Below are 23,528 nucleotides of genomic sequence, written 5' to 3' on the forward strand. Positions count from 1 at the left end.
AAAAGTCGTTATAACTCTGTGTTATAGAGCTTTTGCAAAAGGTCCACTGAAAGGAGTGTGCTTGCTGTGCCCAGTTGGACAATGTCTCTTTATTGTAAGAAACGCAATCGGGGACCCTTTATACTTGCATAGAAAAAACCCCAAGACAGTAATTACAGTCTTGCCATAAAATCAGAACTTTAATGAAGATGACACAAAGGTTAACTTTTTAAATGCTGGTCTTAATGTGCATTTGGTAAGTCTAGAGGCTTTATAGATGCCTGAAGACTCATCTGTCCCCAGGACATTGGCCGTGAGACATCTGTCACTCCCACCCACTTAGGACAGTGAGGACCAAGCAGTCCCGCCCAGCAGAGCCAGCAGGATCCAGGCCAGGCCCCTGCATGGCCAAACCAGCCTCCCACTCCCAGAGGTTCTCAGCTCTATCCTGGAACACAGCCCCGCTGACCTCCCCCAGCCAGGATGTCATGGAGACAGCAATGAGCCCTGGGGACCCAGTCCTGCCACCCAGCCTGGCCCTCACCACTCCTGTGTCCTGGTCAAGTACTGCCCCCAGAGGACCAGGGTCTGACCCCTGGCCTCCATCTTGGGCTCACCTCACTTTTCTCTCTTAATCTGGGGCTCCCTCTCTCTAGGCCTCAGTTTTACCTGCTCTTAAGCCTTTTTTTTTAAATTAAATTATAAAAAGGCCCCCAGGATATATTATTAACTACACAGATAAGTGACAAGGATCTCAGTGAGTCATGAGATCCTGAAGTTTCCTGCCCTTCTTCTGCAGGAATCCTAGAAAGGGTTCAGCCATCGGTATGATTTCCAGATGGATTCCCAGTGGAATAAGCAGGAGATTCCCTGTCTCCTCAAAAAGGCAGATGATGCTGATCTAGACATTCACTCCCTAAGAGCTGTGAGAGGGGGGAGATGACATGAAAACCACAGGAACAGAGAAGAGGATGGTGATGAGGATGGACATGAGGATGAGGACGGTCATGAGGATGACAATTGTGCACAAATGAACTCAAATACCAGAAGCAGCATCACTACAACTGCCCTCCTGGGATGGGGATAGGATCCATCTTGGTTCCTAAACACAAGGAGACCTGGGTCCCCAGGGTGTCACACACGCTGCTATGGACACTGACACACTTTGCAGACAAGCTGCAGTTCATCTTGCATCCTCCACCCTAATAACAAAACCAAAGTGTTGGGAAAGGCATTTCCATCCCAAGGTAAGATTATGGGAACCTCACCTGCAGCCCGTAGGCAACCTCTCTGTGCTGGGCGGGGCAGGACTGGGGTCACGGCTGGCTCAGAGGCAGGGCTGGAATCCCTGCTCCACACCCTCTTAGGTGACATGTCTTTGGGTTGACCTGCAGGAAGGGAGCAACTTTTCCGGCTCTCGTCCTCCAGCAGGAGGAACCAGAGGCAGCAGGAGCATCAGAACTGAGGCTGGGGCTGCCCAAGTGGAGTCTCAGAGGGAATCAGCCCTGGGGGTCCACAGGGTCCTGAGGGTCAGGCCTGGCAGGGAGTCAGGACTGACCACCCATCCGCTGACAGCACAGGGACCATGTTGGAGAGTCACATGCACGGTGCCCACCAGGACACTGAGGGGACAGGGCACAAATGTGTGCCTCCCCTCTCACCAGGATCCTGAAAGGCTCACAAGCCCACTGAGCCAACCCAGCAGACTCCACAGGCTGGGATGTTTGGGACTGTGGTCATATTGTCAGACACAGGAAGGGCATTGTGACCACGGCCCCTGGAGACCAGGTCTGATTTTTGGACATGACAAGCCAGGGAGGACGCTTAGTGAGTTGCCCTGGCTGAAGGACTGGTGATTCCCATCCCAGTGAGGAGCCCCAGGGAGGGGTAAATTTGCATAAACCCAACCCTCCTGCCCCAAAGCTCTGAGGGAATAAGAGGGACCTTGAGGAGCCCTGCCCTGCTGCAGGGTATCAGAGCAGAGCTCAAGGTGCCTCCACCATGGCCTGGAACCCTCTCCTGCTCCCCCTCCTCTCTCTCTGCACAGGTGCTGCCCCCAGGGCTCAGACCCCAGGGTACCCAGGGATCAGCCTGGCCCTGAACAACTGCTCAGCACAGGGGATGCTGTGGGGTGCGTGGTCCTAGAGAATTAGACCCTCATACCCACCCTCATTCTCCTCTCCTCTCCTCTCCTGCAGGTTATGTGGCCTCTTCTGCACTGACTCAGCCCTCCGCGGTGTCTGTGTCCTTGGGACAGACGGCCAGGATCACTTGCCAAGGAGGCAACTTTGGAAAATATTATGCTCACTGGTACCAGCAGAAGCCAGGCCAGGCCCCTGTGCTGGTCATCTACAAAGATAGTGAACGGCCCTCGGGGATCCCTGAGCGGTTCTCTGGCTCCAGCTCTGGGGACACAGCCACCCTGACCATCAGCGGGGCCCAGGCCGAGGACGAGGCCGACTATTACTGTCACTCAGCAGAGAGTAGTGCTGATGCTCACAGTGACACAGGCAGATGGGGAAGTGGGGCACAAACCCCTCCATCTGTGTCACCCTCTCCTCCAGCCCCAGGAGGCCTGTGGACAAGGCAGTGACAGGTCTGGCCCGGTTCCCCCAGATCTGAGCTCCCAGGCTGCCCTCCCCCTACCCTCCAGGCAGCTCTGCACACGGTGGATCAGGGGTGGATTTCTGCCTGGCAGGATGGGGCTGTCATGGTGTCTTTGTGCCTAAGGCATGTGTGCCAGGTGGAGGGCCTGGGTGGAGACAGACAGAGGGACGTCCAGGGAGGCAGGAGGACCCTACATCACAAGGGACTGTTAGCTCTCAGTGAAATGGGATTATTGTCATGTCTCTGAGTGGAAGCATTTCCCCTTCAGACCTAAGACTCTAAACCAGCAGGATGGAGGTCAGGGGACTGGGAGCAAATGTCCTCAGCAGGTCCCTAGGGATGATAATAGGTGGAGCCCTCCCACCCCCTCACCTTGAATCCTGGCCCCGTGAATCCTGGGGATGGAAGGAGCATCATATATTGTGCACAGATTTAGAGCATATCTCATACCTGGAGGGCATTACCCACCCCCACACGGTGTTTGCACTTGGCTGGCAGAGTGACCGGCTCTTCCATCGGCTGTTGTTCCATCACTAAGGCAGCAGCCTCGGGATGTTGGGGAAAGAGGTGGGACTGGTGAAGCCAGTGAGCCTGGGCCCACGGCAGCCCCTCTTCTGATGTGGAATGAGCTCACGGTCCGAAGCCCCGTGAGGAAACACAGAATTCTATGAGTCCGGGGAGAACAGCTGGGGCAGAAGCACTGCAGTCAGAGAGGGCGACTCCCAGTCTGCGGGAAAGATCTGTCAGTAAGAGCAGGGCTCCCCCTTCCACGCTGGAAGAGGTCTGATGTCATCCACTCACCACCGAGTCTCTGGCAGATTCCTGAGGGAAGGGTGTCCTACGGGAGCCGTGCTGGTCTCTGCTGTTGGCAGGCTGGTGACAGAAGTGGCCGTGGGCAAGTCGGCTGTAGACACTGGAGCCATCCTTTCTAGCCCGTGGCTGATCCTCCCCTTCCCATGAGGGTGCCGGGTCATGACGCCCACCCAGCAATGGGTGGAGAGGGAGGTGGACTGCTGTCCACAGAGCGGGCCCTCCTGTCCACCTGGTTATTATCACCACTTCCTTTTGAGGACATGTTACTAAACATTTTCATGGGACACAAAGAAAATCTCCAGGTCCCTGTGTGAGGGTTCTACTCATATCTTTTCCATGTGTTCCTGCCATGTCTTTAATGGTCCAGCAAAACTTTGAGTCTCAGCCCATAAACTAGAACACAGCCTCATCCACCCACCTCTGTGTCCAGGCTAATGGACCATGTTCCCTGCTCCAGTGGTCACTCATCAATCTAGGAGAATTCTTCTCCACTGCTGTCCTTCAGGGATGTCCCCAATGTTGGCAGAAGTAACAAGATGGCAAACTCTCAGGGGTGTCTTCATATTACCTGGAAACCTCTCCAAACCAGCCCCAAGGGTTTTCCTCTGCGACACTGGTCATAGGCATCTCCCCACGAGGCAGAGGTGGGGGTTCCTGGAGAACAGACATTGCAGCAGGACTTGGGCTCAGGGGTGTTTGAGCCACTTCCTCAGGCAGCTCCCCGGGGCTTCAGGACCTGAGGGGGGCCTGACCTCATAGCAACCTCTTTACCTGAGGACAGAGAGCTACTGCGCACGCCCACCCATGACCCAGCTGCTCAGGACTTGCCCTGTCCCCGCAGGTGGCTCTGGTCCCAGGGGACATAGGGGCTAACAGTCACCATACAGCCTCCACTGGGGCTCAGTAGCTGCAAATTCTTTCTCAAATGGAGCTCTGTTGCCACAGATGAGTGACAACTGCTAGGCCTCCCCTCTCTTTCAGTTCCAGGGACAAAAGCAACAATGGCCAGCACCAATGGTCTCTGTCAAATGATCCCATTATTCCACTGGTCCCCCAGGACTCTGTGGGCCACGACCAGCTCCACATTGGTGGTAAAACAGAACTGCTTGTCTCCTGCCAAACCAAGGATCCCGTCACACACAGTCTTGGTACCAGTGGCAGCACTGGGGTAAAGGTCAGTCCTGGAAGAGAGAGACCTGAGGATAGCCACCATCTGGCTTTCAGGTGAACAGAGAAGATGAGACACGGGTAGAAGGTTGGGGGGACTCTGCTCTGTCCCAGAACCAGGAGCGTCCCCTAGGCTGCCCCACCGTCTAGATGGAAACTCGAAGGCTGGGGCTGTGTCTTGTCCAAACTGATCTTCAAGAAGGATTATCAGCCAGAACAAAGTGGATCTGAAAGAACTTTGGGTGGGTGGGTGTGGTCCTGTCTCTGACTTTGGAGCAGTAGCCACCTCTGCCCTTGTTTGGCTTTGGACTGTGGGAACCCATGATTGGGTTAACAAATTGCAATAGACCCCACCCACTTGTCATCTTTAAGAGGAACAAATTTGCTTAGTAACTGCTTTGCTAGCAGGCGCCTGTGCACCCACACTGCTGTCTCCTTGCCATAAAAAGCAAACACAATGCCTTGCTTGCATAGTGAGGTTTTATATAGCACTCTGCTCGTTGAAAAGCGATGACCCAGGTCCTCAACTATAAACGCTGGGCATGCTTCCTGCTGTTTAGTTAGTCTATTATCCCCAAGACAAGAACTGGCAGGTCTGGTGGTCTGCTTTGTAAGTAGCATCTTATATCTAAAGAATTTACTTTGTTCCGCTCTCCCCATGACTTCCCTAAAGATAAACTAAGCCTTTGTACTCATTGTGGATTCTACAAACTCTATCCCATCCTGTCTTTCCCTAAGTACCTGCATTGCATCACACAACCGTCAGTGATTTTTTCTTTGATGGTACACAATAAATGTGAGGGCATTTGAGAGGCTCGTGAACTAGGTCGCCCACTCCCTCTCACAATCTTGACTATCCACAGAGTCTCAAGTAATTCATTCCATCTCGGTGGGACTTCTCCTGGACATAAGCCATGTTGGACCATCAGCCAGCACTACAAAGAGTCAGCCCCTGAGTCCTGTATCCCCTAAGGCCAAGCCCAGAACCACACACATGACCTCTCATGACCCCACAGATCTGCACAGTGATGGTTCTGGGGTCCAGCCGTCTCCCTCTGAAAATAAGCCTGCTCATATTTTCATAGTGAGTTGGAGTCCCTCGTGCCTGGTCTGAGGCAGGCAGGGGCCGTGCAGAAAGGAGCATGTCCTCCTCCGAGGCCTGCCATCCCTGCTGGGGGAGTCACACCTGAGCAGTGGTTCTGAATCTGCACCTGGACAGAGGATGACCTGAGCCTCCAACAATGTGTGTAATAGCCACCAGGGGGCAGCAGAGTCACACGGCAAATTCACCTGGAGAGGGCATGTCCTGTGCATCAGGGGACCCACATGCAGGAGGGTATGTAGCCAACACCTCACACTCGAGGACAGGTGTCCTTCTACAGTGTCACCTTCACTCTCAAATACAATTTCTGGCTCCGAGTGTCCCAGTCCTGCTCCTGCAGAAGGTACCTATTTCCTGGCCCCACCCCCACGTCCACCCCATGCATACCCTGCTGAAAAGCCATCACTGTCCACAAACGCCCGTCCTCCTAGTGATCACAAGTCCCTTCCCTCCCAAGCGCTTGGAGCCCCGGTCTTCCAGACACAGCTGCTCCTGCTCCCTGGGAGCTTCCCCATGGTCCCCCACCTGTCCTTCCACTCACCCCTCACAGAGAAGAGGGAGGGGACCAGATTTCCCCACTTCCCGATTCCCTGGGCCTGACACACAGCAGTCACTCAACAAACTCTTCCGGACTCACATCATAATTATGTTTATGACAATTATTTTCCGCAGCAAAGGAAGGCATATTAATTATGGTAAACATTCCCTGGCAGAGCTATTAAACCCTGAGCCCCCTCTCAGTCCCCTACAGAGCAAACAGTAGTTTCAGCACCTGGTCAGTTCCTGACCCGGATGCAAAATGGGGACACTGAGGACAGCATGCAGCCTACCCCAGCAGCTCACAGCCAAGGGCAGACACAGACCACGACGGCTCTGGCACATGCCATGTGCTTTGTCAAAGCATGAATTTTACTCCCTCTCAAGCCCAGGAGCTGTGATCAGGGGTAGGACCCTGCACCTGTCAGCCTCACAGTGTCACCTACAGATGGGTTGAAATAGAACAGATTCATCTCTGGACTCTCAGTGGCCGTGCAATCCAGGAGTGAGGCCAAGACACAGCATAGGGTGGACATGGCCCCAGACTCTGGGACCAGCAGGCAGAGGAGGAGCCCCTGGGCTGAGGGCACAGTCTCAGGGCCTGTCCCTCCCTCTCTGGGTGCCTGGGGGCTGAGCCCTTCTCTGAAATCACAGAGACCATCAGGCTGCCCCCTGGATGATGGCTGGTTTGCATACCCAGCAGCTCTCTCTCCAGCAAGGGGATAAGAGAGGCCTGGGGGGAAACCTGCCCAGCCTCGCCCTCGGGGAGCAGAATCGGGGCACCTCCACCATGGCCTAGATGCCTCTACTCCTCAGCCTGCTGGCTCACTGGACAAGTGCTGCCCCCAGGATCACATCCACACTCGCCCAGGCCTGGGGTCAAGCCTGGCTCTGACTGAGCTCAGAAGGGTGTTGCAGGTGGGGGCAGGAGGCTGGTGGTCCTGCTGCAGGATGAGGGGCTGGAAGGGATGACATCCCACACTGTGATCAGCGCTGTGTGTGCCCTGAGGGGCTGCACCTGCCAGAGGAAGGGGGCAGGTTTCTCATTTGTACAGAGGCTCCATCCACCAGCCAAGCCCATGGGTCACTGGGGGTGAGACTGATGGTAGGGGCATCTGGGTTCCAAGAGAATCCCTGGGGATTAATGCAGGTCAGCTGCTGGGGTCCCCTAGGAAAAGTTCCTTCATTTTTCCAGCCCAGGTATCCTTTCTCTCCTGCAGGCTCTGTGGCCTCCTATGAACTGACATAATCACCCTCAGTGTCAGTGAACCTGGGACAGATGGCCAAGATCACTTGTGGAGGGGACAACATTGGCAGAAAAGTGCTCCCTGGTGCCAGCAGAAGCCAGGCCAGGCCCCTGTGCTCGTCATCTGTGGTGATAACAGCAGGCCCTCAGGGATCCCGGAATGGTTCTCTGGCTCCAACTCAAAGAACACTGCCACCCTGACCATCAGCGGGGCCCAGGCAAAGGACGAGGCCGACTTCTACTGTCAGGTGTGGGACCGCAGTAGTCCTAATGCTCAGTGACACAGGTAGATGTGGAAGTGGGACACAAACCTCCCTGCCTGGCCTGGGACTCACCCCAGTCCCCTCTGAGTAGTGGGAGGTAATGCTGAGACCCGGGCATCCTCTAGGGTCCTGGCCCTGCTCAACCAGGGCTGAAGACTCTGTCCTTCAGGGCCTCGGTTTGTCCTGACGAAAAGGGAGAAGGTAGCTCTTCTGGGCTTCAAAGACTGAGGTCAGGTTTCGAAAGAAAAGGAAAGGTTTAGGAGCCACGATGTGTGACACTGGCCCCGGATGCGACCACGTGTCTGCTGGTGAAGGGGGCTGTGACAGATGCCAGGGTTCTGGGGGAATCCCTCTCCTCCAGGGGAAGCCCACAGAATGACGCCTGGGGCGAGGTCCTGTGCTTTCTGGGATGAAGGGTCCCCACCTCCTGGGGGCTGCCTAAGTTGTGGAGAGGGCTGAGCCCTGGGCCCCAAACCCAGGGCCCTCCTCCCCTGAGATGTGGCAGAAACTGCAGCGACAGTGCAGTCCCCACATGGGCTCCTCCTGTGGACCTTCCCCTGGACACATCGTCTTCTAGTTGGACCCTGGTCCAGAGCCCCCAAAACTACCATCTGATGGGTACAGACCTTCTGTTTAGGGAGAGAAATCTCCACATACAGATGGTGACGGCTGCACAACACTGTGAATGTGCTTTAGTGGCACTGAGTGTAAAGCCAAAAACGATCCTATTATGCAGGCTTCTCCAGAGACACACAGCCAGTAGGGTACAGAGATGGATTAGGAGGAACTGGCCATCAAGGTTATGGAGGCTGAGAAGTCCCAAGAGGCACCGTCCACAGGTGAACCCCCGAGAGCCCGTGTGTGATTCTAAACTAAGGCCTCAGATCCAGGGAGGCTGACGTGCTTCTCATCAAGGGCAGGAGGGTGACGTCCCAGAGCTCGCCTGGGAGGAGGGGGTCCTGCATCCTCTGCCCTTTGGTCTTGCCAGGCCCCCAGGGATGGGATGCAGCCCACCCACACAGGAAGTGCTGCCTGCTTCTCTGAGCCCCCGGGTCCAAAGGCTAATGCTCTCATGTAACACACCCAACACCAACCAAAATGAGAACCAGTGGGACGTACTTGCCCAGCAGTGGACACACGAAGTGAACCATCATGGTGGTTAGTGGCACATTGCATGCATGGCTATTTTATTATATTTATTTAAATTGCTCAGTCTGAAATAAAGTACAGGAAACAATTCTGAAGTCCTTTGACCAACAAAACAGGAGAAGGAGATGTGCAGTGATCACCATTCACCCTCTGCCTGGACACAAATTGGGGGGTTACTGGTGCTCAGTACAGTCTCTGTCTCTCACTCTCCATATTCTTGTATTTCAGATCTAACATCCATGTGTCCAGTTCACAGCCGCCACATCTCCCCGGAAACCCAGAACGTCTGTCACAGCTAACCAGCAGTGTTAGTGGAGACGATCCTCAGGCTCCCCCCTCACACGTGGCCAGCACTTCTCTCCGCTCCAGCTTCATCAGCTCAGAGTCCTTGTAACTCAAGGCAGTAGAGCTTCTGCAAAAGGTCCACAGAGAGGAGTGTGCTCGCTGTGCATGGTCAGACAATGTCTCTGTATTGTAAGAAATGCTCTCAGGGGCCCTTCACAATTGCATGAAAAACCCTAGACAGTAATTACAGTCATGCTAAGAAATCAGAACACTAATAAAGATGACAGAAAGGTTTATTTTTAAAAAGCCGGTCTTAATGTGCATTTGGTAAACCCGCAGGCTTTATAGGCACCTGAAGTTTCATCTGTCCCCGTAACAATGGCCGTGAGACACCCGTCACTCCCACCCACTTAGGACAGTGAGGACCAACCAATCCCGCCCAGCAGAGCCAGCAGGATCCAGGCCAGGCCTCTGCGTGGCCAAACCAGCCTCCCACTCCCACAGATTCTCAGCTCTACCCTGGGACACAGCCCTGCTGACCTCCCCCAGCCAGGATGTGGTGGGGACAGCAGTGAGCCCTGGGGGCCCAGTGTTGTCACCCAGCCTGGCCCTCATGGCTCCTGTGCCCTGGTTAAGACACAGAGGACCAGGGCCTGACTCCTGGATACCATCCTGGGCTCACCTCACTTCTCTCTATTTATCTGGGGACTTCTGCTCTCTGGGCCTCTGCTTTAACAGCTGTTAAGGCTTTGTTCCTTAAATTATAAAAAGGCCCCCAAATATATTATTGACTACAGAGATAAGTGGCAAGGATCTCAGCGAGTCATGAGGTCCTGGAGTTCCCTGTCCTCCTTCTGCAGGAATCCTAGAAAGGGCTTCAGCCATCGGTATGATTTCCAGATGGATTCCCAGTGGAATAAGCCGGAGAGTCCCTGTCTCCTCAAAAACGCAGATGATGCTGAGCTAGAAATTCACTCCCCACGAGCTGTGAGAGTGGGGAGATGACATGAAAACAACAGGAAGAGGGATGAGGATGGTGATAGTGACGAGGATGGTGACGAGGATGACGTCTGCGCACAGATGTACTCAAGAAGCAGAAACAGCATCACACAACTGCCCTCCTGGGGTGGGGATATTATCCATCTTGGTTCCTAAACACAAGGAGCCCTGGGTCCCCAGGGTACCATATACGTTGCTATGGACACTGGCACTTTGCAGACAAGCTGAAGTTCATCTCGCACCCGCCACTCTAATAACAAATCCAAAGTGTCGGGAAGGGCATTTCCACCCCAAGATAAGGTTATGGGAACCGCACCTGCACCCTGTAGGCGCAATCTCTGCTGGGCGGGGCAGGGCTGGTGTCATAGCTGGCCCAGAGGCAGGGCTGGAATCCCTGCTCCACATCTTCTTAGTGAGAGGCCTTCCGGGTGACCTGCAGGAAGGGAGCTCCTGGTCTGGCTCTCCTCCTCCAGCAGGGGGCAGCAGAGGCAACAGGAGCATCAGAACTGAGGCTGGGGCCACCCAGTTGGAGCCTGAGTGGGAATCAGCCCTGGGGGTCCACTGGGGTCTGAGGGTCAGGCCTGGCAGGAAGTTGGGACTGACCACCTCATCCCCTGACAGCACAAGGACCACGTTGGAGGTTCACATGCACAGTGCCCCCCAGGACACTGAGGGGACAGGGCACAGTGCATCCCTCTTGTCTCTCTAGGATCCTGCCAGGCCCACAACCCCGCTGAGCCAACCCAGCAGAATCCACAGGCCGGGATGCTTGGGACAGTGGTCATGTGGTCAGAGACAGGAAGGGGACTGAGATCAAGGCCCAAGGAGGCCAGGTCTGATTTTCAGACATAAGAAGCCAGGGAGGAGGCTGAGTGAGTTGCCCTGGCTGAAAGATTAGTGACTCCCCTCTCAGTGAGGAGCCCCAGGAAAGCGGTAAATTTGCATAAACTCAAACCCTCCTACCCCAAAGCTCTGAGGGAATAAGAGGGACCTTGAGGAGCCCTGCCCTGCTGCGGGGTCTCAGAGCAGAGCTCAGGGCACCTCCACCATGGCCTGGACCCCTCTCCTGCTGTCTCTCCTCTCTCTCTGTACAGGTGCTGCCCCCAGGACTCAGACCCTTGGTTACCCAGACATCAGCCGGGCCCTGAATGTCAGCTCAGCACAGGGGATGTTGTGGAGTGCGTGGTCCTAGGGAATGACACCCTGGTCCCCACCCTCACTCTCCTCTCCTATCCTGCAGGTTACGTGGCTTCTTCTGCACTGGCTCAGCCCTCCGCAGTGTCCGTGTCCTTGGGACAGATGGCTAGGATCACCTGCCAAGGAGGCAGCTTAGGAAGCAGTTATGCTTACTGGTACCAGCAGAAAACTGGGATTTCAAAATTGTAGAATAGATAAACAAGATTATACTGCACAGCACAGGGAAATATACACAAAATGTTATGATAACTCACAGAGAAAAAAATCTGACAATGAGTGTGTATATGTCCATGAATGACTGAAAACTTGTGCTGAACACTGGAATTTGACACAACATTGTAAAATGATTATAAATGAATAAATAATGTTTAAAAAAAGACTTCTTTAAAAAATAAAATAAAATAAAATAAAATAAAATGTTTTTTAAAAATTAAAAAAAAAAAAAAAAAGGAAGCCAGGCCAGGCCCCAGTGCTGGTCATCTATGATGATAACAGCGGGCACTCAGGGATCCCTGAGTGGTTCTCTGGGTCTGACTCAGGCTACACGGTCACCCTGACCATCAGCGGGACCCAGGTCGAAGATGAAGCTGACTATTACTGTCAGTCTTATGACAGCAGTGCCAATGACCACAGTGACCCAGGCAGATGGGGAAGTGGGACACAAACCCCCTCCAACTCTGTCACCCTCTCTTCCAGCCCCAGGAGGTCTGTAGACAAAGCAGTGACAGATCTGGCTGGGTCCCTATAGATCTGAGCTCCCAGGATGTACTCCCCCCCCAGCCCTCCCTCCAGGCAGCTCTAAACATGGTGAATCAGACCTGGTCTTAGGGTGGCTGCACAAGGATGTCCTGGTGTCTGGGCTGTGGAACGAGTAGGGCAAGGTGGGCCTGAATGAGAGGACAGATAGAGGGAGACAAGGACCCACTGGTAATGGGCCCTCGATTTCTGTGTGTCAGTGACTGGCCACTCACCAGCCCAATTCTCCTGCACTGATCCCCAGAATCACCCAGCTCATCTGAGCTCCTGAAGCTTTAGGTTCCAATGACAACCTAGGCCCCTGAGCAGATCAAACTAGTGTAGCAGACACTGTGGAGTCTCTCCTTCCGGCTGACACACCTCCCACTGGTGTTGGAGACTCTGCCAGCTCACAGCTATGCCCTCACCAGGTTGGGTCGTTGTTGTAGAGATGGGCTCCCCCAAGGTCCAGCCCCTTCCCTGCGTGTGACTCTGGTCCAGTGATGCCTGACACCAAGGTTCCAAGTCCTTGCCTCAGTTCAGGATGACATGCAGTGACTCCCACACAAGTCCTCAGCTGTCACCACAATGCAGCTGTGACCAGTGGCCTCCCTTGCTTTCTTCCAGGGAGATCACATTCAACCTCGTGCATGCATTTTTCCGAGTGAATTTCCAAGGATCCCAAAAAGAAATGAATCATCTACAGGGAAGAGTATCAGAGAGGAGATCTGCACAGAGAGGACTCTGCAGCCTGCAAATAGTCCTAACCTTCTGATGAACTCCCAGAAGGGAGGAATCATCCTGATGTTGAGGAAGGAGCCACCGAAGATGTTGGAGGAAGTTCCGCAGAATCACAAACACATCAGAAGAGGGCTGCTCCCCAGTCAGAGGGGGAAGCTCCAAATTAAGGCCTCAGGGTGACCAGTCAGAAGAACTCACACTAGTAGTGGAGATAATCAGCCCCACATGAAAGGCCACCCTGGTTCCACTTAACAAAATGTAGAAGCAAGTGAAGAAAGGATTTGAGTGTCTCCAAGTCACTTTACAGAAACAACCAAAAAACAAAAGAAAAATCAAACATACAGGGAGAAATAAAAAATAACCTGTACCCAGCAAGGAAAATTCACAATACCTGAATCCTACCAAAAATATCCTATAAAGAATCAGGAGAATAAGAGCCATAATAAGTTGAAAAACTACTTAATCGAAGCTTGACCTGGAATTGCCCAGACAGACAAGCAGACAAAAGCAACGTTTATTACTTTATTCCATTTTTTTTCTTGAGGTCGAGGAAAGATTGAACATGGTAAGTGGAGACATGAGACATTGAAAAATAATGCAAATTGAACTTCTACAAATGAAACCCACAGCAATTAAGATCAAAATACACTGGGTCAGACTGACAGCACTTAGATGTTGCAAAAGAAAAGATGAGTGAACCTGATGACATAGCAACCGAACCTAAACTCTGCAAATCCAAAAACAGAGAAAGTATGACCCCAAAATTGACCAGGGACATCACCCCGTCTCTAACACACCACTCATGCGGCCTGAGAGAAAGTCTAATGTTAACCTGTTTCCCACAGCATTCAAAGGTCTGGAATCTGACTGAAGCTCGGTTTCTGCGGGCAGGACAGGCAAATTCCAAGACTCAGGTGGACTGAGAAAGACTTAGGAGGCCAGCAGGAGGGACTGAGAGATTCCTCGGGGACAGAGACCCGAGCTCCTGAGGCGACTGGGCACACGGAATTGGGGTGGGGGCTCAGCTCACGCCAGCATGAACCCAGCTTAACTAATTACATGTGAACTGGCTCCAGTTCTGAATAAGGTCCCACCCTCAGGCACTCCCGGTTAGGACTCCAGCTGGTGAGTGTGAGGGGTCCCACACGCGTGTGTGCGCTTTGGGGTGGCCGGAAATTTTTCTCAGTGTCAAATGTCACAACCCCAAAACTGTTCCTTCATCATGTTCCTACTCCTGTTCCAATGCCTGTGCTGTGTAGTAAGTATCCGGATAAGGAATAAGGATGTTAACAGTTATAAGAGGAGTGAACATTCGTGAGTGCTTACTACTTGTCAAGCACCATCAAAGTTCTTCCTATTTACTACCTTGTTGAATCACAAATAATCTGTGAGAAAGCACTCCCTTGACAACCCAGGTCACAGATGGGGAAACTGAGGCGTGCAGGGCTGAGCAGCTTGGTCCAAGTCAGAACAAGAATGTGGCAGCCCGGCAGCACACCAAGTTCTCTCCAGCCCGGAACCCCCGGTCTTCAGCACCTTCCTGCGGCCTCTCACTGTGCTTTCAGCTGAGACATGACATTTTCTAACGTGCAGGAAAGTCTTCTCTCCTATTTCAAACAGAAGTGACCGATATTGTGACTTTGCTGTGCTGCCCTGTTCAATAGAAACAAAATTTGAAGCCCATCTGTCATTTAAAATTTTTTTCAATAACTCCTTAAAAAAATTAAGAGACGTAGATGCAATTCGTTTCCATGATAGATTTGCCTTAACTCTATGTGTTGAAAATATAATTTTCATTATGAATTAAATGTACAAATATTGAAACATTCTACACTACACTGTCCTAAATCTTTGGCACCTGCTGGGTATTTCAGATCGACAGCCTATCTCTACTGGGTCCATCAGCACTGCATGATGAGAGGCCACCTTGATTGTGGCCACCATATTGGACAGAGCAGGTGAGCTGGATGAGGTTTCCTTGGGTAACTGTGCCTTCAACATATAGCCCCCACCACCAGGAGGCGACAGCGGGTCCCAAACACAAAGGCCTCATTGGGGAGAAACTGCTGCTCCACTTTCCACCCAAGTCAGTGTCACTGAGGCCACCCAGAAATGAAGGGATTTATGTGTCCAGAAGGCTTCCTTCTGTAAGAAAACATAATAAATGCAATCTGACAGATCCAGCTGAGCCATCAAGCACAGTTTTATTATAATGCAGAATGAATAACAATAGTTTGTACATTTTTAAATAAATATTGCTACAAGCATCCCTCTCAGGGGGAAGTTGGCTTCCAATAACCCCATGACAAGTTATAGTTTGTGCAGAGATCTAGAAGCCAAAGTGGACCATAAGGAATATTTTATTGATGTGGGATACAGAAGAGAGGGTTGGGACAGGAGGGGCTCAGGGGCCTGAGATGGGGGAGGCAGGGAGTTTGGGGGGACAGGGCGAGGAGGGTAATGAAAGGTCAGGCTCTGAAGTCAGTCCCCTGGGTGGAATCTTGACCCACTCATCGCTGTCGGGGGACCCTGGGATCATGGTTGAACCTCCCAATGAAGGTCCCTCCTGATTAGACTGGGGAGAGGTGTGCCTTCAGCAGAGGGCACTGCTGAGTTATTATGATGCCAGGTGAGGTGGTGCAGGAAAACTCACCAAGGGTCTGGCACCTATTGGCAGCTCCAAAGCAGTCATTCTGCTGAACTAGAGACACGTGTAGGATGGGATCCATCCTGGGAGCATCCGGGGCATGGTAGGTTCTGCCTTGGGGACCCTAAGAGGTCCAAGTCCCCTGGGCAAGGTCCAGTGCAAGGGGCATGACTGATGTTTCCTTGAAGACTTTTCTCTTGGGGAGAATAACACTCACTCTGAAACCCTGACTTGGCACTTCCAACCTCATGGAATTACCAAAGAGAGGTCCCTGGGCTCAGGGCTGAGACAAGAGCAGAGCCACAGGACAGGGAGTAGGGAATAGATTTGAATTCAATGCTCCTCTCTTCGCGAGCTGTGGTTGGAAGAGGAGAGTATAAAACAGGGGCTTGGAGAAGTTGTTCAGCTGGGCATCCTCAGGGCAGAGCTCACACAGTCTCTGCCCACCATGGCCTGGGCTCCCTCCTACCTCCTGCCCCTCCTTTTCTCCACAGGTCAGAGTGGCCCAGGGCCCTCGGGGGCCTCCCAAGCCCTCCCGACAAGCCGGGTCCTCAGGGTCACCTGTCCAGTCCCAGTGCAGTCAGCCTCATCCCTGCATCTCTGTTCGCAGGTCTCTGTGTTACGCCTGTGCTGACCCAGCCCCCGTCGGCCTCTGCCTCCCCGGGAACGGCGGTCAGGCTCCCCTGCACCCTGAGCAGTGAGCACAGCACACACTACATTCAGTGGTTTCGGCAGAGATCAGGGCAGACCCCTTCATTCCTGATGAAGGTGACCAGTGATGGAACAGTCACCAAGGGGGATGGGCTTCCCGGTCGCTTCTCAGGCTCCAGCTCCGGGGCTGACCGCTACCTGACCGTCTCCAACATCCAGGCCGAGGACAAGGCTAACTATTACTGTGGAGTCAACTACAAAAGTGATGACAAATTCGGGTAATCCACAGTGACACAGAAAATGGGGAAATGAGACCGAAACCTTCTTCCCCGTACCCTCTGCCTCATGGGGACCAGGGTGGGCTGCTCCCTGTCCCATCTGCCCAGGGCCCTGAATTTTGGGCCTCCTCCTTGCAAACCCATCACCCTCACCCACTCCGCAAGGCACACCTTGGGAGAGTCAGGCACAGATTAAATTTTAGGTGATTTTGTCAACACAACATTGTTTCCTACTCCACAAGCCTGTGGGAATGATGCTGGTAGAGACTACACAGGCCTAGGGGCACATGACCTTGGGTGAGGGGGCTGGGCTGAGATGACCCCAATCACAAGAGCCATCAGGCCCTATTCTCCAACTGTAGGATCTCTCAGGGAAGGAACATGGATCTTGGGATTTAGAGGTGACAATGAATGTCTGACCATCATGTGTCTCAACTCCGGTGCCCATGGAGAAGGGAGGGAGTCCTGTCATGACTGGAGGCTCAGCAGGAAGCATGTGGCCTCAGGGCAGGGAGGACAGGAGACTTCACCCTGAGGTGGGAACAGAGCTGTGTCCTATGAAGAGTCAGGGCATGTTGGGGGATCTGTGCAGAACAGACCTAGACCAGGCTGGGCTTCTCCAACTGGGACAGATTCTCAGCTTGAGGTGTCAAGAATGGCTCCACATCTGCCCACAGGACATTCCGAGGACTGGTAAGGACCACATACCCTGAGACATCACTGGGGAGGGAAACAAGGGACGCTGATGTGGAGAATATGGACACCCCACCCCAAGTCTCAGCCTGGGGTGACGCAATCAAAAGCATTTGCAAGGGAGATGTGTGGATGTGAGGTTCCTACGCAACATTCCTGGAGTTTGAAAAACAAGCACATTTCATGCACCCAGACCACTGAGTCCATGGGGAGTATCTGTGTTGACCATTAACTCTGATCCTGGGCCCTGACCTGACCAGGATCGGGTGGGATTTCACGGCTGGATCCTGAACCTCAGCAGGGCCCCCAGTGATGGAAGAAATAGGGAGAGTCTGGGGGCTGCCTGTGGCATGGATGAGGCCAAGGGTGCAGGAGGGGACGGGTGGTGGGTCTCCCTGGGATGGATGGTCAGGGAGGAGATGGTAGCAGGACTACAGAGGATCATGGGGCTCAGTCCAGCAGGGACCTCTGTCACCAAAGACTGGCTGCCCTCTAAGGAGACACAGGTCCATCAGGTAACAAACCCACTGCCATGCGAGTCCCAGCACCTCCACACCCCTGGTGTCTGTGCTGCTAAGAACCGTAAGTAAGTCTGAAGGAGTCTCTGAAAGACACAGGGACAGACTGCAGGGAGTGAGGACACGGATGGAAAAGAGGGTCCAATGAAGATTATTCCCTCTGTGCTTAGATGGAGAGCAGCCAGGGAGGGGGCTGCCAGCAAAGAGCCTTGGCCAGAGAGGGACGGCCAGGGTGGGCTGGGAGGGAGAGCCTTGGAGACCATGGTCCATCTCTGCCCACACCTGCTCCCTCCCTCCCTCCCTGTTCTGGGGAGAGCGTCCTCAGCTTTCTCTGGACTTGCTGTTCACAATCTCTAAGTGAGACTTTGCTCTTGGGAATCATCTTCCACTGTTTCTTTTTTCTTTTTTAAGTTATAATTTACATACACTAAAAATCACAATTTTTACATACTTTTTGAGTATTTATAAATGCATATAGAGATGTAAGCATCCCACCACCACAACAGACAGCAGCTCAGTCATTCCCATAACTTCCCCAGGCGCCTATGGATATGGCCATTCTTCAAGCCCCTCCTCTGGGACCACTGGTCTCCTGTCTGTCCCCATACTTGGGTCCTGGTCAGAGCGTCAGAGAAATGCAATCACCCGTGGCCGCCCTTTGATTCTGGCTTCTTTCACCCAGTGTGATGCACCTGAGATCCGTCTGTGTTGTTTTACGTGATAATCGCCCACTGCCTGCCCCTTACTGTGTAAGTTCCACAGCATGGATGCACCTCAGTTTGTTTATCCTCCACCGGTTGTAAAATTAGGGTTGGATCGAGAGTCCACACTTTCACAATTTCACATAAAGCCTTTATAACACCTGTTATAGGTGCTTTGTGGGCATAAGTTTTTATTTCACTCAGGGAAATACCTGGGAATGGAATTGATGGCTCCTACGGCAGGTACAGGAGCGCCTGTCTAAGACTCTGGCAAACTATTATCCAGCGTGGGCGCCCGACGTTGCTTTCTGTGGTCCTCAGCCACTGAGGAGAGTTCCCCTTGCTGCCCACCCCCTGAGCTCTCGGCATATTAGGTTGTTACCAAAGTCATTCTCATGCACATCAAGTGGCATCGCATGTTTTTAATTTTCTTTAGTGACTTACACTGGTGAACATAATTTAAGGGCTTATTTGTCAACTTCATATCTTGTTGGTCAAGTGTTTAATCAAACCATTGCCCAAAGTTCAAGCTCAGAGTTTCCCAGGATTACGTGTACTAATTTGTGAGTGTGTATGTGTGTGCGTGTGTTGAATCCTGTGTGATATTATCATGTATGTAGGTTCAAATCTAGCAGAGAGGTCAAGAAATAACTCAGTTCCACTACCTCAAGGACCCTCGTGTTTTACCTTAATAACAATACCGACTTCCTCTCTCCCGTGCCCCCGCACTGCCCCAACCCTTGCAACCACTACCTAGTTCTTCATTTCTAATTTTGTTCAGAAGTTCAACAAACAAATAAGAATTAGACTCAGAGAATGAAAGCTTTTGGAATTGGCATCTTTCTTTCCGCATAACCCCCTGCAGATTTCTCAAAACTGCCGTGTGCTCTAAGAGTCCCCTCCTTCTCAGGGCTGAGTCCTATTCCAATATTCAGGTACAGCGTCTGGGACCCAGCCTCCCTCTACAGGACATCGGGTCGGTCTCCCTTGGGGGCTACTGTGTGGAAGTTACTCTGAACAGCCGTGCACAGGGCTCAGTGGGAACAGTAGCTTTCACTTCTTGAGCTAAAGTGACAGGAGAGCAGTTGCTGGATCATAGGGACCCAACTGCAATTTACGATTTGAAGACGCTTCCACTGTTCCCAAACAACTGGTCCAGTTCACATCCCACCAGCGTCGCAGGAGGGACCCGGTTGTCCATGGCCCTGCAGTTTCTGGGCTGTCACCACGTTTCACTTTACTCATGCTGATGGGTGTGCAGTTGTTCCACACGCTGCTGCGCCGGCATTACTCTCACGTCAACTGATACCCATCTTTCCATGAGCTGTTTCCCGTCTCTGCATCCTCTTCCATGAAATACTTGCTCTTAACTTTTGCTCATTCTTTAAACACACACTGTCAGTTAATTCTTACCATTTAGTTTTGAGAATAATCTAAACACTAGCTGTGTGTTGGATATGTGGTATGCAAAGTTTTCTATGTGTCTATTACTTATTTATTTTATCCTCATTTAAAATATTTGAAACCCAAAACATTCTAGTTTGGGTGAGATTCAACTTCTCAAACTTTCCTATTACAAACTCTGCTTCCGGTGTCATGAAAGGATTCCTGAATGACCCCACATCCTGGTGATCTTCTTCTGTGGATTCCCCTAAAACAGGCACCAAGACATAAACAACCCAAATGTGCCTCAGAAGAAAAAAGATCAACTTCACTGTGTCCAATGTTGGAATAATGGCCTCTCACAGCAGCATGGTGACCTCTGTCCCCACAGCACATGCTATGAGCACTGCCCAGCCCATCCTGTGATGCCTGCATCACTAGACAGGATGACGGTGTCACCCAGGCCCAGAGGGCAAGCCCAGGCCCAGACTGAGGTGTGCCTCTCTGTGCTGGGGGCAGGGGGCAGCACTTCCTCACTCAGCACCAGAGACACTTCTGGGACCTGGGCCCGGGCCTGGGACTGGGGCCTCTAGTGACATCCTCCATTGAGCCCAAATGCTCTCTGCTCAGCAGGGAGATGATCACCAGGGCCACAGGGCCAGGAAGTAGATTTGCATAAGGATGTCCCTTCTGAGGATAAGAGAGTCCTTGAGACCCCACCCCCAGCTGTGGGCTCAGAGGCAGAGCTCAGGGCGCCTCCACCATGGCCTGGAACCCACTCCTGCTCCCGCTCCTTTCTCTCTGCACAGGTCCTGCCCCCAGGGCTCAGCCCCCAGGGTACCCAGGGATCAGCTGGGCACTCAACATCAGCTCAGCAATGGGATGCTGAAGGGTGCATGGTCCTAAGGAATGAGACCCTGGTCCTCACCATCACTCTCCTCTCCTCTCCTGCAGGTTATGTGGCCTCTTCTGCACTGACTCAGCCCTCCGCAGTGTCTGTGTCCTTGGGAGAGACGGCCAGGATCACCTGCCAAGGAGGCAACGTTGGGAGCTATTATGCTAGCTGGTACCAGCAGAAGCCAGGGCAGGCCCCTGTGCTGGTCATCTATGGAAATAGTAATAGGCCCTCAGGGATCCCTGAGCGGTTCTCTGGTTCCAAGTCGGGGGGCACAGCCACCCTGACCATCAGCGGGGCCCAGGCCGAGGACGAGGCCGATTATTACTGTCAGTCAGCAGACAGCAGTGGTTATAATGCTCACAGTGACACAGGCAGATGGGGAAGTGGGACACAAACCCCCTCCATCTGTGTCACCCACTCCTCCAGCCCCAGGAGGCCTGTGGACAAAGCAGTGACAGGTCTGGCCCGGGACCCCAGGTCTGAGTCTCCCAGGCTGCCCTCAACTTGCCCTCCAAGCAGCTCTGCACACGGTGGATCAGGGGTGAAACATGGCCTGGCTGGACCAGTGTTTCCTGGGGTTGGCTGAACAGGATATGAATAGGGGACAGAGGTCCTGAATGGAAGAACAAACAGAGAGACACATCTTACCAGGGTAATTACCTCAGAATTTCTTTAAGTGGTCACCGGATTATCCAGCATTCGACCCCAGAATCTATCGGCTCATCTGAGCCGTTGAACAGCCAGCGCCTTTCACGTACACCTGGACCTCTGAGTCCACGTTGATTAGCTGGGTTTAACGGTAACCCTGATCCTTTGCCCTGACTTGACTGAGATCGGGTTTGATTTCAGGGCTGGATCCTGAACCTCAGCAGGGCCCCCAGTGAAGGGGGCTGACAGAGAGAGTCCAGGAGCTGCCTGTGGTCTGGATGGGTCCACGGGGGCAGGAAGGGAAGGGTCACTGGTCTCCAGGGAAGGATGGATGTGGGACGGGAGCAGGAGTAGAAAGGATACTAGGGTTCAGTCCAGCAGGAACCTCTGTCACCTAAGTCTGACTGGACTCTCAGGGGACACAGGACCAACCCATCCCTTCCCCCACTCCAGGAAAGGGTTGTTCTTTCCAAGGGTTTGCAGTGACTTTGTCCCAAACATGCCCCTGCAGATCCTCTCATGGGGCATGTCCTGCCCCATTACACTGGAGGGAAGGAGCCAGGAAAACTGCGTGGAATAAGCCCACCACCATGATGGTCCCACCACCTACACATCCCCAGGACATGTGATGTACACACTGGAACAAAGTCTGCAGAAGAGTATGATGGATAGACAAAGGGACAGAGTGCAGAGAATGGGACACTGATGGAAAAGTGGGACCAGTGAAGACTGTTCCATCTGTTCTTAGATAGTGGCCAGCCAGGGAGGGGACAGCCTGTACAGAGGCTTGTACACAGAGGATGGCTCGAGTGGGCTGGCGAGGACAGCCTCGAAGCCATGGTCCCTCTCTGCCCACACCTGCTCCCTCCCTCCCTGTTCTGGGGAGAGTGTCCTCTGCTTTCTCAAGACTTGTTCACAGTCTCTAAGTGAGACTTTGCTCCTTGGAATCTTCTTCCACTTTTTCTTCTTTTCTAAGTTATAATTTACATACACTAAAAAATCACAACATTTAGAAACATTTTGTGAGTATTTATAAATGCATATAGAGATGTAAGTGTCCCGCCACCTCAGCAGACAGCAGCTCAGTCATTCCCATAGCTGCCCCAGGTGCTTTTGGGGGCGGCCCTTCCTCCAGCCCCGCCTCTGGGACTGCTGGTCTGATGTCTGTCCCTCCAGTTGGGTCTTCAGTGTGTGTGAGTGTGAGGGTTATCACCCTGACATAAAATCTTTTTCCTCCACTGTTACCTTTAAGGTTGAAGTAAAATTATGGCTGCGTGTCTCTCAGACCTGGTTCTGGTAGGATTGGCCTATATCTCTTGCCCGGGTCCCGGGACCTCATTCTCTTCAGCACCCCTTTCCTGCCAAGTCACTGTCATCCTGAAACCTTTCTCAAGCACATAGGACTGTCTCTGGCCTGGAGCTGACTTGGGACACCAGGGTACAGCATCTAGGACCTGCCCCAGGAGCTCTCGGCAGAGGCAGAACACGGCAGCTTCTTAATGCCTCCGCAAAGGCCAGTTGCACTTGGCAAGGCAGGATTTTGAGTCAGACTCTGATGCTCACGTGTGACCAAGGTCTGGACACCACAATGGTCTCAGCCCCATGTGGTGACCTCCATAGTTCAGCTTCAGAAAACACACATAGACCCCACCTCTGGGCTCTCAGCTTAGGGTGATATCCCCAGACTCTGGGACCAGCAGGTGGGGATGAGCCCCTGGGCTGAGGGCACAGTATCAGGGCCCACCCCTCCTTTCTGGGTCCTTGGGGGCTGAGCCCTTCTCTGATACCACAGAGCCCCTCAGGCCTCCCCCTTGGGTGCTGGCTGGTTTGCATAACCAGCAGCTCTCTCTCCAGCGAGGGGATAAGAGAGGCCTGGGAGGAGACCTGACCTTCTCGGCCTCAGGGAGCAGAATTGTGGTGCCTCCACCATTGCCTGGACATCCCTTCTCCTAGGCCTCCTGGCTCACTGCACAGGTGCTGTCCCCAGGGTCACACCCAACTCACCCAGGGCTCAGGGACAAGCCTAGCCCAGAGTGAGCTCAGCAGGGAGCTGCTGATGAGGGCAGGAGGCTGGTGGCCCTGCTGCAGGATGAGGGGCTGGAAGAGCTGATGTCCCTCACTGTGCTCAGTGCTGTGTGAGCCCTGAGGGGCTTCACCTGCCAGAGGAAGGGGGGGTTGTCATTTGTTCAGAATCTCCATCCTTCAGCCTGTTCATGGGTCACTGGGGCTGAGATTCAAGGCACCGGGAGTCCTGTGGACCCATGGAGTATCTAGAGTTCAGTTCAGTCAGG

The 23,528-nt window shown here is 53.0% G+C and overlaps 1 protein-coding gene and 1 gene segment (V, D, J or C); both read left to right on the forward strand.

The window, feature by feature from the left end:
* The window catches only part of LOC105066045 (immunoglobulin lambda-1 light chain-like), a 179,289-nt gene that overhangs the window by 31,550 nt on the left and 124,211 nt on the right, over positions 1 to 23,528 (forward strand).
* LOC141575802 (immunoglobulin lambda-1 light chain-like) overlaps positions 20,368 to 23,528 on the forward strand; it is a 147,934-nt gene continuing 144,773 nt past the window's right edge. Inside the window, exons 1-2 of the mRNA XM_074356377.1 lie at positions 20,368 to 20,500; positions 20,646 to 20,943. Of these exons, the coding sequence (XP_074212478.1) occupies positions 20,455 to 20,500; positions 20,646 to 20,943 (344 nt within the window). The 5' untranslated portion in view covers positions 20,368 to 20,454. The remainder of the gene's footprint in view (positions 20,501 to 20,645; positions 20,944 to 23,528) is intronic.

This window comes from Camelus bactrianus, chromosome 32 (assembly GCF_048773025.1).
Source record: "Camelus bactrianus isolate YW-2024 breed Bactrian camel chromosome 32, ASM4877302v1, whole genome shotgun sequence".
NCBI lineage: Eukaryota > Metazoa > Chordata > Mammalia > Artiodactyla > Camelidae > Camelus > Camelus bactrianus.